The sequence below is a fragment of the Falco punctatus genome (assembly GCF_963210335.1).
Source record: "Falco punctatus genome assembly, chromosome: 9".
Taxonomy (NCBI): Eukaryota; Metazoa; Chordata; class Aves; order Falconiformes; family Falconidae; genus Falco; species Falco punctatus.
In genome coordinates, this window is record NC_137589.1 from 26,192,036 (window position 1) to 26,204,518 (window position 12,483).

At 36.2% G+C, this 12,483-nt stretch overlaps 1 protein-coding gene across 2 annotated transcripts in view; it reads right to left on the reverse strand.

The window, feature by feature from the left end:
* The window catches only part of PLCE1 (phospholipase C epsilon 1), a 179,522-nt gene that overhangs the window by 36,427 nt on the left and 130,612 nt on the right, over window positions 1-12,483 (reverse strand). For both annotated transcript variants that reach the window (XM_080403553.1, XM_080403554.1), the window contains 7 exons: window positions 9,496-9,641; window positions 7,440-7,698; window positions 6,544-6,752; window positions 3,814-3,855; window positions 1,946-2,612; window positions 1,270-1,452; window positions 271-388 (listed from right to left, as the gene is read on the reverse strand). In XM_080403553.1, coding sequence (XP_080259679.1) covers window positions 271-388; window positions 1,270-1,452; window positions 1,946-2,612; window positions 3,814-3,855; window positions 6,544-6,752; window positions 7,440-7,698; window positions 9,496-9,641 — 1,624 coding nt within the window. The remainder of the gene's footprint in view (window positions 1-270; window positions 389-1,269; window positions 1,453-1,945; window positions 2,613-3,813; window positions 3,856-6,543; window positions 6,753-7,439; window positions 7,699-9,495; window positions 9,642-12,483) is intronic.

Consider the following 12,483-nt stretch of genomic DNA (forward strand, 5'->3'; position numbering starts at 1 on the left):
GGTTCGTCCTAAGACAGTCAAAAAGACACATTCTGAACAACACATATACCCATTTCATCTGAATGGAAAGGAAGTGCTTCTGCAACGAAATGAAAGGACAATCATGAACCGCTACAAAAATTAATTTAGAAGTTTATAGCATTTGGAATTTCAACTGGAAAAGTAGTTTTATATCATAAATGTTTTTTTTAACACCATAAAAAATATCTGTATAAGAAGACTTTAAGCAAAACCCTGAGGGAATTTTAAGTACTGAGGTGATATATCTACCTGGTTCTTCGTGTTCATCAATATCTTGAGGATCCGAACCACTCCTATTACGATATTCCTTACAGCTTTTTGCCTTTCGAGTTGCCATTTCATCATCAGTGGCCTCTCCACTTTCGCCCTAGAAATAACGAGCACCAAAATAAACATCCCAAACCCACTACTATTCCCATTCTTTAACAGTGCAATCTGTAACAATCCCAGGAGATAGATCATCTATTCCTTACAAAGCAGACTCCTGTAGGGCTAATACCAGGAGAAAAGAGACAACTTAAACAGGATACATAGTAAAGTGCCGGACCATTAGGAGTTATCTCAGTTTGACATCACACAGAAGATGCAATGATTGCACCTCTCTAAAGTGGTGCAGCTGGTTTTACACTACTCCACTGGTGCATAGGAGCCCTAAAGAGGACAGATCTTGTCATCTGAGGATCTCCCCTACCTGCCCACTAGAACATGTAGATAATGTAAAGCTGCTAGTCTCTGCATTTTCCTCTCTCGGCTATTGCTGAAAGCGGTTGAGTCCAGGAAAGGAGAGGAAACTACCAGACTTAGTCCAGTGTTCCTGTCACCCATATAAGATAAAACTGTGTGCTACTCTGAGGCTGAGTAACTGTGGTGATGTTTCTGGGAACATGAAAACAAAAAGGAGCAAAGAAACTGACACCCACCTCCAAATATCACTTTGTATATTAGTATTTTTTTATTTGCAATATTTTATTTTTATACAGAGGTGGCACCTAAAGGTCTCAACAAAACTCTGTCCCCTTCTGCTAGCCCCAGCACCCACATGTCCTGAGAATGCTTCAAGCACGAGAAAAGAAACCGGAACTATTGGAAAGCAGTAAGCCCAAAACCCGAACCTGCAACAAACAGCTTTAAAATTACCATCTAACTTTTTTCCTCTGGTTCAGAATACAGTTAGCTACATAGTAACTGTAGGAGGGAAACAAATCAGCCAGATAAGCAACAAAATAAATGAATAACAAAATACTCTACCCTCATGAGTACTTTCTTCTTTTTCTTAGCTGTGCTTATTCCCAGAGTGTTGTTTCTCTGTACACAAGGTTTCTCGGTGCTCTTAGTGAGAGTTCCTGTGCTTGTGTTTCTTGCACTCCATCGACGGCCTCCAAACAGTTCAACAGCCTGAGCCAAGGTTGGGCCTTCAAACCTTCCATCCTCCTACAAAAATTGCCAGTGTTAACAAAACAAAGAAAAGAAGAACAGACACATCTTCTTCAGCAATAATATAGGTATCTCTAAGGAACCAATGAAAGATAAAACATCAAGAGGAGGCAATTTTAAATTACTGCATGAATACCAGAGGGCTATTTTGGGGATTTTTTTTTTCCCTAACTCTGATCACTCAGTATTTCAGCACCCTTTCCAAGTACAGTCATTGCTTCTTCTTTAATAAAATGCTTACTCCAAAATTGCAAACGTACGAAGAGCTTCATAATAAAAAAAAAGATTTAACTTCAGTGTACTGAAAACATGCAAGGTTTGACAGAACATTATGTGGAGAATCAGATCTTATTGATTTAAGCCGTGTTACAAAGTTGGCGATTTGGTGCTCATCTTTAATCTTAGCTTACTTATAACAGAAATTAATTACAATACATTAAGTTGTTGACAACTTTGAACTTTTCTTATACAAAATCACAGCATCTTTTACCTGGTAAAGGCTGACATACTGTTTCCGTAGCCACTGTAGTCTTTGATCAGGGAATCTCCTCATTTTTCTTACAGCTTTAGTCAATTCCAGCAGTCCATCATACAGCATTCTGGCAGTGTATTTTGGAGCAACAAAGTGCAGCAACTTATTATCAGTAGTATGGAGTCCATAAAGTAGTGTTATACCGTTTTCTTCAAGGGACATGTTACAAAGTTTATTTTGAACACACACAGTGTGCATATCAATGCCAGAGTGTCCCATATATACAGCCTTGGCTGAAAATAAGTCCAAAAAACCTTCCACCAGTCCTGTATTACCAAGAAACTGACATTTACCAAGCTCAGCAGTATTACCCAGCAAACTCAGTTTTGCCTTGGCATTTGCAGGGCAAACCGTTGTGGGTTTTGTCCAAGTCAAAGTACTATTGTCAGGCTGAAGCTGAAGAAAGCAACGTGCTGAGAGATGTGTCTCCTGGTCATAATGAATGACGGTTGCCCCTTGTTGCATGAACTGATGGACATCAGCCCTGATAGATAACACATACCAGGGAATGAGTTCTATCCCATGGCAGAAAGCCTTTTGTTGCTCTTCCGTTGAATTTGTGTCCCACTCCTTCAACTGCTCAAATATATCACTCTCAGAATCAGAAAGATCTCCAATTATAAATCTGTATGTAAACAAAGATGAGATACATTTAGTGATATACATGCTGATTTACACTGATTGACGAATATCTATTCTCCTATAGTTTAAATAAAACTAACACCAACATTAATTAAAATATTAACATGAAACTCGTATGCAGCAACCAAAATTTCTGAAGTATTTTGCCATAATTAGAAACAGTAGATACAGAGCAACAATTCTGATCTAATGGAGTACTTAAAGTTTTCTTCCCTGCAGAAGCTTCTAACATGTACGAATGCACTAATCAATATTTTGATATTGCTTTAATGAACACAGAAAAAAGCGAACTGTTCTGTGCAAAGCAGAGCTAATAAAGCATATTTTCCTAAGGATATCCAGCCAACAAATCCAAATCAGCTTCCTCTGCATATTCTTCAAGGTATCTTGAATACCCTCAGTGCTTCTCCTTCACATCGCCACAGCACCCTCAGGTCCTGCCCATGTCCTACCAGCTGAGCAAAAGACAATTCATGTTGAGACTTGTTCCAAGTCACATACACTATCTCCCTAAGCTGAACAGCACAGATAACCATTAGCTCTTCCTCAAACTCTTCCCTACCCAGGGCACTAATTTGAATGTTTCTCTTATTCCATACGTCAATTCTAATGATTCCTTTAAGAATTTATTAATCAGTGAGATCTCTGTCTCTCCACCAAATTTAGCCAAAAGTGACTAACAGGCTGAGGATTTACTGCTTGTGGTGAGGGGGCTGACAAAGGCAAAATAACTGTATCAGCCTTAACTGTAGCTCTATTTCCTTGGGAAATCTTCCTGAGAAGAAAAAGCATTGTAACTGAGCTGCTATAAACTGTCTTACCATAATCTTACCAGACAAATGTACATTAAAATATATACCTGTATTACACAAGATTAAGATTCTCAAATTAAACAAACAACTAAAGCAGCTTTCTCCCTTATGCCCTCAATAAAATAAGCCTCTGCAAAAACGCTAGAAAATGTATTCTGAGTGCATGGCTGGAGGAGTCTAATACAGTGCAGACAGAAATGGCAGAGCTTTGTTTATGCCTTATTTCACATTTGATAGCACTGGCACGCTGCAGATTAAAACGTACAAGAAGCAGGTAAGCCAAGGACACACGCATAACCATATGCAGAAACATAACCTTTGACATGAGCTGCCAAACGCGACACAGCCAAAAATTACTGAGAACACACTTACGCTACTTGCTTTGAATCAGAAGCTTTCCTTACATGTGCTGCACTGAGATGCAAGGAAATGAAAAGAAAGGATAAAGGAAACGTTAAAACAGATTGCAGTTTTAGAGGGGAAAATTGCAGGGGATACCAAAAGTAAAGAACTTGAGGGTTTCCTCTAATATTTTACAAGGTATTTACTGTAATTAGGAAAGCTGAAAAGTGAAGGTGAGATCAGGCTAATAAAGCGATGCATCAAAGTTTAGAGTATCTTAATAGGGCATTTGATAAACAATTCCACAAAAACTTTATTTCAAACTTGATTTTTTTTGTCTTTTACTGCCTACCTTTATTTGAGAACTCTTAAGACAGAGTTCTGTCTCAAGACAGAATAAAGATTCAAGCTCGATATTTATCTTGCACATACAGATATTCAGGGTGATTCGACAGGTCACTGAGCACAGAATGATACAGTTTATTTGCCAACACAACTGGGGAAGTAATTATACCCACTACCCAGTGATTTTATTAGATGCCTTTCATTTTCTTCAAATAAAACTAACCTACCAGCTTTGGTGGGTTCATGTTCCACAACATTACTCCAAATCAGCAAAAGGCTGAAAATCTGTCTTGCAATTTTAAAGTAATGAGAAACATTATACAGTGTATTCTTCTGCTTTTATGACCTGCAATCATCAGGTAATAAAAAATATTATATAACTTGGATTTTATAATACTGTATGCAAATATGACTTTCATATTTGCATACAAAGTTTCACAACAGAAAGATCCAAGTTTCTTCTTTAGAACTCTTTAGCTGTTCATAGCATTAAAAATAAACCAAACGTCACAGCCTCCATACAACATGGACAACAGAATATGGCCCTTTGCCTCTGCAGCAATTTGTCCTGTGCCTCACCCAGTTCTCTGAATGCCCAGGAAAGAGATGGTAGGTGAATAAAGAATTTCCAGTCTATGAGGTACTTCAGCTAAATAAACACTTTCGGAAGGATTTTTCCAAAAGGCGTTTAACTGTCAAAATCAGTCCTTACTGCACCAGAACTACAGATACTAATAATTTTATTATAGGATTATATAACTTCGTAAATTATTTATTTATTTATTATATAATTATTCTTATATAAAATAATTCACATGTATTTTATATAACATGATCTTTATTTATTATATAATTATATTATGAGGTATTATATATAGCGCTATAATACTTTAATTACCTATCTGCAGTTTTCATTTACATTTTAAACTTCCATCGCAGTGTCACATTAGCTTTTTGTCCCCTGCATTTCATTCCCACTTCAACTACATTGGAACTTACTAGATTATATTTAAATATAACGGATAAATAACTAATTTACCAAGAATTGATTTCATAAACACATAACAAAAAGAACTTCATCTTCTCCATACTGTTCTCTTTTATATGTAAATTCTACTTTGTTCATCCAAGTGAAACGTTGATTTCCATAACTTATTCTCCATATGAACTGTGAGTTGCAAGCTGATTCTAAACCATATTAATTAACAAAAATAATTCCTGGAAGAAAGTATTTGAACTGAAGTAAGTCAGTGATAACATAAATGGACAGAGAAGTGGATCTGTCTTTCTTGGCCTAATCTACTGCTCCGCTTCCCAGAAGCAACTAAAGCCAGATGTGAATAATTCTATTAGAAACCATTCTTTCAGGAAATAATGATTATTTATTTGAAATGAAATTTAGAATTGCATGCTAATGAAATAAATGCATTTAAAACAGGAAGATGGTAGTTCCTTCTTAGGCAGTCGCTTACTAGATTTTATTTGTAAGTAGCTGAAATACGTTGGATACTTTTGAACATACGGATATTTCTGATACACATTATCAATAAAATAATTCAAATGGGGATCTAAGCATGCTATTTTATGCAAGTCTTCATGTAATTTTACAGCGCTTCACCTCTGAACAGTACAGTTCTGTTACTAAATTTGGAGTTATCCTAACACGGTTACTTAGATTAAAGCTGGTCCACCTGTCTATATGGGCTGCAACTTCACTGCAAAACAACATTCTAGAACATCAAGTGATGTCTTAAACTTTGCATTTATCGCATTTCTTGCTGGTGAATAGCACAGAATACACCAGGTCTTCGAAGTGAAAATCTGAGATTACTGAACACTGGGCTTTTTTACATGGGGCACAATTAAGTAAACTTCTATACAAAATAGCAGGACTACAGCAATCCGCAAATGCACAATGTGTACTGACTTACAAATGTTTTCTGGACATAATTTAAAAAAGCCTCACATGAGCATGTCCTTAAAAGAAGAGGGCTTCTGAAGGATAATAAATAACCTTTATTTCGAAGGGAGTAGAACGCTGCCCAAGCATGCAGAATATAATGTTCTGAGCTCTGATAACAGTATGTCCCGGTGCTATTCCTGTCACCACAGATCAAAACTGTAATCACAACCATGGATTTTCAATGCTCTATGTGTAACACAAAAAGGATTTACTCTTACTATGAGATGAAGTAACTACACCACAAGGGAAAATGTAACTATATAGTTTCCAAGCATTTGAGTACCAGATACTTAGCATAGCTGCAGGGAGAAAAGCTATGAATTGGAAAAGAATAAATACAACAGAAGATGTTAAAGTTGCCCTTATTTTTAAAAGTAAGCCCTGATAAAATGGTATTTAAGATTAAAAACATGAAATACATAGGTAATGACAGAAAATAAAATGAGACTTACTGGTACCGGTTTCTGTCTTTCAAAGAGTTTTTCCTTGAATTGGTCCCTTCACTAAAATTATCTTCACCCTCTTCAGATTCCAAACTGCGATTGCAGCTCCGAATAGTTTGAAAGATATTGTTTGCTGTTGATTCTTTTTCTGGATTATTTAAACCATCTTGGCCTACTCGTTGCAAGAAATTATCTTGTCCACTGTAATCTGAAACAAACTAGAGATATCTAAAATATTAGTATAGTAATAAATAGAATATTGCGTCATCTACTCACTGGAGATAGTTTTACAAGAATTAAGAATATTTAGCATATATTTCCTATTAGCTTCTAATGGGATTTTGTACCGACTTCTAATCCTAAACAGACCAAATCACTGCATAAATCAAGTAACATATGTTACAGTAACTCCTGAAAACTTTTTAAAAGCCTCAGTCTTACTCTTTTAATCTAACAGGGGCATTTGTCTTTTAAAACTGAAATGATAAAACTCAAAGGAATTGCTTCTTTTCATAAAGGAGAAACTTGATCCACTGAGCTTCTGAATGTCACTTGTAAGGAACTGAAAACCTTCCAATTCTCAATGAGCTAAGTGGAAGGTCACAGCATTTAACAGAAAATACCTACATCTTTAAGGATTTACATACATACATTACCCAAAGTATAAACACGATCCTTTGGTACTAACATTAAAATACTCCGATACTGAGCCAGGTATAAACAACCAAACTTAAATTACTACAGTAACTATGGGAATGAAATCAAGGTCCATGTAACTGAACAGCTGCTAACAGTCTGGTTTAGAAAACTTTAATTAGATTATGCCTTTGTATAAAATAATAAATATAAAATAAAGCACTGGATGGCTATAAACATAACCTCTTTAGAATATCAATCTTGTTTACCTCTAACGTTTCATCCTGGGAGTTATATCGTGGACAGAGTCTGATAAGGCTTGATGCTCCATCCAAAACTTCACAAAGCTCTTTTAAAAATACACCACAGAAAGGAACGACTTTGCAGCCTGGAATATTGAGTGCCCGATTGACCACTTTCCTGTATTCAGATGATGACTCATGTTGTGCCATAGCATCTTTCAGACTTCGCATGGTTTCAATATCGGACTGGTCCATAAATTGCCACATTTTTAAAACTTTTCTTGACCTATTGCAAAAAGAGATCACAATATTTATTAGAAAAATTAAAACTAATTCATATCAAGTTCAACACCCACAGCATACACGTAACACAGGAAATTACCATCATTACTCAGAAATGAATGAATGAAATCAAGGTAATTATTTCCATGAAAATTCTGGTTAGTGGACCATTTCCCCTGCTTTGAATTATTAAAGAACAAAACTCAAAAGGAGAAACAAGCAGTCTAATCTACTGGAGTAACATCTGACATTTTAATAAAAGCCCAGCTGCATAAGACAAGTAGGCTTTCTAACATTTTCATTGTGTCATTGCCTTAATAAGGGCTGGGAAGCAGTAAGATTAAGGAAATGGCATAAAGATAAACCAGATGGTTTATTACAAATTCCTTTAGTTGTATTATGAACAATCCATAAAGTTAGCAAAAGGGGGTTTTAAATTAAATTTATTTTAAATAATTTACATTATTTTTTCCCCATTTCACTCACAACATAAATTATTTATTTTTAAGGAAAAAAGTAAGTCAAGACCACGTTCCAGCTCTCACGCATCAATGCAGTACTGTAAATGAAAAGAATCTTTGATTTCAAACAGAAATAGCCTCTGGTGCTCCCCAAGGACTGCAAGTACCACTGGGAATTCCCTCACCTGAGCTGTCTGTCTATGTGATAACACGGCCTTCCTACCCTCCCCTGGCCCCAGACATACCAAAAGGACTGTAGAAACACTAACAGTAGAATGTCTTTAACCCCACTTTCTGTCCCTGTCCCTGAAACGCTGCTGATCACCAGGCTTCCTCTCTCCTCTTTTCCTTGTGCTGTGCAGACGCATTAGAGATAAAATAGAGCCCTCAGTTGGCTTTGCATTTTTCAGCACAACTTACACAGCTTGGAGACTGGATGCGTTCTGCTCAGAAAGACTCCTTGTGCCTAGAAGTGTTGCAAACGTGTTTTATATACCAAAAGCGTAAACAAATAGCTCAATGAGAATCCTTACTAAACCACAAAGAGGGACAATACAAACATTTCAAAGCTTTGGTACACAAACACTGTATACAAGGAGGGCCAAAGCTAAAGAGAGAAGGAATCTGATCTTAAGTCTTCCCTGTTCCTTCCAATTTGCTGCCCTCTGAACTGCCCTTGCAAAGGCACCGCTTTCCTGCTCACCCAGCCCCCTGTGAACCTGCAGTTCTGTACAAGAGCGAGCAATGCTGTTTCTAACCCCATACTCTCTCCTCCTGGAGACACTGCAGGTCTGGCTATGTAAGACCATGTCAGCATGAGATTCCAACATCAGTCAGTATACATAAATTGGAAAGGTTAAAAAACCCCAGAGGCTTAGCAGTTTCTTTGGTTATGTTGGGTTTTTTTATTGTTTTGGGTTGGTTTTGGGTTTAGGTTTTTTTGCAATTTAGGCTGACCCTTTTAGAACGTTACCATGATTATGTTACACTTGTCTTCTGGAAACACTAACCCCAAGTCACATTAGTTTTAGTTGATTAGATAAATAGCACATCATCTTTTAAATTTAAAAAACTTTTGTTTAAAAAAATAAATTATGTTTTCTAACGCAACATATTTAGCATGTACCAGGAAAACCAATAGTGTCTCCAGAGCATTTTGAAAAAAAAAAAATGGGTTTTAGCACAATTTTTACAAAGAAGATTACTAGAAAGTCACAGGGTGAGATGATGTGATTTAGCCACGGATTTCTGTTTACCCATTGTTCTCCAGAGACATCTGCTTAACAGAAGCTGCAGTGTACTCTATCACTGAAAAATCATTTTTTAAAAGTTGTCAGTACCTTAGCCCTGCCAGAAATTCCATTACAGCATTGTAGTTGCCCATATTCCAGCAGCATTTTGCCACATGTACTAAATATGAGAAGACTTCTCGTTTCTCCTCCATAGAACCTGCGGTCAGGATCAGCCAGGTAACCCATGAGCTCACCTTGTAAAATAAAATGGACAGTACAGTCAGCCAAAGCAACATCACTTACAGGATTCATGCACACTTGATGGATAATGCAGGGGTTTTTTTGTTTCCTTCTGTCAGGAGGGTATCTATCAACATTCTACTTACACGTATGGCCAAATCACATATGCACTGCAAATGTACCTTAACATACAGACATACTCATGTTACAACAGTTAAATCATTAACTACTCTAGAAATATTTACATTAAAAAAAAATAATACTGTACCTTAATAAAAGATATTCTGAATATACATTCAGGCCCCAGAAGAAAATGGACAGCTTAAGGTAGCATTGATTTCTAAAGCTGCCAGAGAGATCTGCAGTGTAAATTCTCATTAGCACAGCTTACAAATCTCAGCCTCACACTGAATAACCCTTGTTCTTACAACATGGACAGTGACAGTTGATAAATGCGAATTTTTATTTTCACTGACTTTCATAAAACTGGTAGTTGTATTTTATGTACCAATTTGCTAGTTTCTATATGCACTGGATATTTAAAATAATCCACATTACCTATTTGCAAGATCACAGGTGAAGTAAACAAAAAAACCCCACCTTCCTGAGTGTGACCATACTACCAACTTCTTTTTGGTGATCAATAAATGTCAGAATCAGAAATTATCCTTAGTATGTAATTCTGTTTGTATTTAAACAAATAAAAATCAAACCTTCATTTTATCAGTGTGCAGACTTTCTCTCCAGTTTATGTTCCCACAACATCCATAAAAAGTAGCTATATTTCACATGGAAACCTAATTTAAACCAACTGTTCCTTTTTACAATATGATTCCCCGGGGGCTTGATTTTTGTCATTGTGTAAACACTTGGGAAGCAATAAACATTATTTGTTTACTGAAACTGAGTTCCATTCTTTGGTCCTGAAGGATTCAAGTGCTTACAGACAATACCAGTGTGAGGACAGGCTTATAAAAATCAGAAAATGTTAATTCACCCCTTAGGGGGCATAGACTTTTATCTAAAAAAATCAAGCATTTGAAATAAAATGTAAATGTATTAGTACTAACAGCAAAAAAAAAAATACAAAAAAACTACATAGGGCTTCCATTTATGCAACTGTATACAGATGCAGTACTTTGAGCCTCTCAGTCCTGAGGGAGAACAGTCAAACAATATGAAAAATCTAAGTTAATATTTAATCTTTCTGACGCCCAAATCAATCAAGAACAATTATTGAGAAACATGGAGATCAGAAGACAAGCCATAGCTCCAACACATGCAATGTATATGTGTGTACCAAAAACCCCCACATTAAGACTGAATTCCTGAAGAAATTAGGTTACAAAATTATTCTGCCTGTAATGTGGTGAGGACGGACTCGGGAGTGTGTACCATGGGGATGCTCTAATGAGATGTGAAGATCAAGGGACAAAGGACCCATTAGGAAACAGTGTTCCACCTGCTCTAGCCATCATTGAAAAATGTGGGTATGGAAGGCAAGAGCTGGAAGAAACCTGCTTCAGGTTTAGTGATAATTGAAAGAAAACAGATCAACTCCTGTTTCAGTAATTACTGTATGTTTTATAACTCACTTGTAACAATAGAAAAGATTAGGAGCTGATAGCAGGTACAGAGTTTTCAACAAAGGTAGAACAAGTACCAGAGTCCAACGTTGTGCATGTAAACATGCTGAAGAAGCTTTCCCAAATACAGCCTTAATGCTGCAGAGGCCACAACATAAAAATAAACAAATAAAAACTATTCATATTGGATACCTATACAAGACATAGCTAACCACTGCACTAGCTCTGAATGAGAATCTGAATTTAGCTAAAATTTTATTTGAAGTGTTCAACTGGTTACTCCTAAAATGTAAAAACTGAATCAACAAAGAAGTGCATACCTGAGAGCATGAAGGTATGGAAAAATACAAAAAAACCACCAGAGTACTGCATGACATGGGGGCCAAACGAGGGCAAAGCCAGAACAAAAGGTAATAAAATAAATGCATTGAAAATATCAGAAATTGTGAAACAGAACAGTTAAACCTGTGATTCAAGGTTGGCATAGATTTGTTTGTGTATGCTGGAATAAAATTATGTATTGTATTTGGATACGATTCCCATTTTCCAGAAATGGCTCCGTTAGGGAATGCAAACACTAAACATGTAATCTCACAAAAAAAATTTAATATTTATCTGGTATGAAATACCAAGTGTGGCAAGGACAGTTTGATTAATATGTGTTCAAACATTTTAAAGAATAATCTAATTTTAAACAGATCTGTTTTAATCTAAGATAGTAAAGATGTAATGTTAGGAGAAAACAGTATCAAAATTGATCAAGAATGTCTAAAAAGGCAAATGAATTCAGACTCCCCACTAAAAAGCAACCGTGAAACTAGGACAGGCACTTGTTGAAATTTTATTTAGTAGAGAGTTTAGGACTGCTGTAAACAGTTATGATGAACCCTTACAAACACTCTGTAAAAGCAAACAAAAAATGATGAAGGTCAGCATGAACAAGTCTTTGCAGCCTCGAGATGGCGTATGTATATGTAAGAGCAAAATAAAGGTGCAAAAGACAATAGTCTGCCATAATCTTACGCTCACTCCTCTTGCATGACACGAACAGGAGTTACAGGATGAATACAAAACATTTTAAAGATCTTTCATTAAATAAGAAGGAAAAATAAAGTGTCTGAATCTCTAAATTTTAAAACAGAATGGGCAAAGGCAGGTAAAATGGATTGGCCAGACTCAGGGGATAGAACTGATCATCTAAAGATACTACCCACTCCTGAAAAATAATGAACATGCCTGCTTTAGAAACTTTGGTATTTTAATTTTTCCT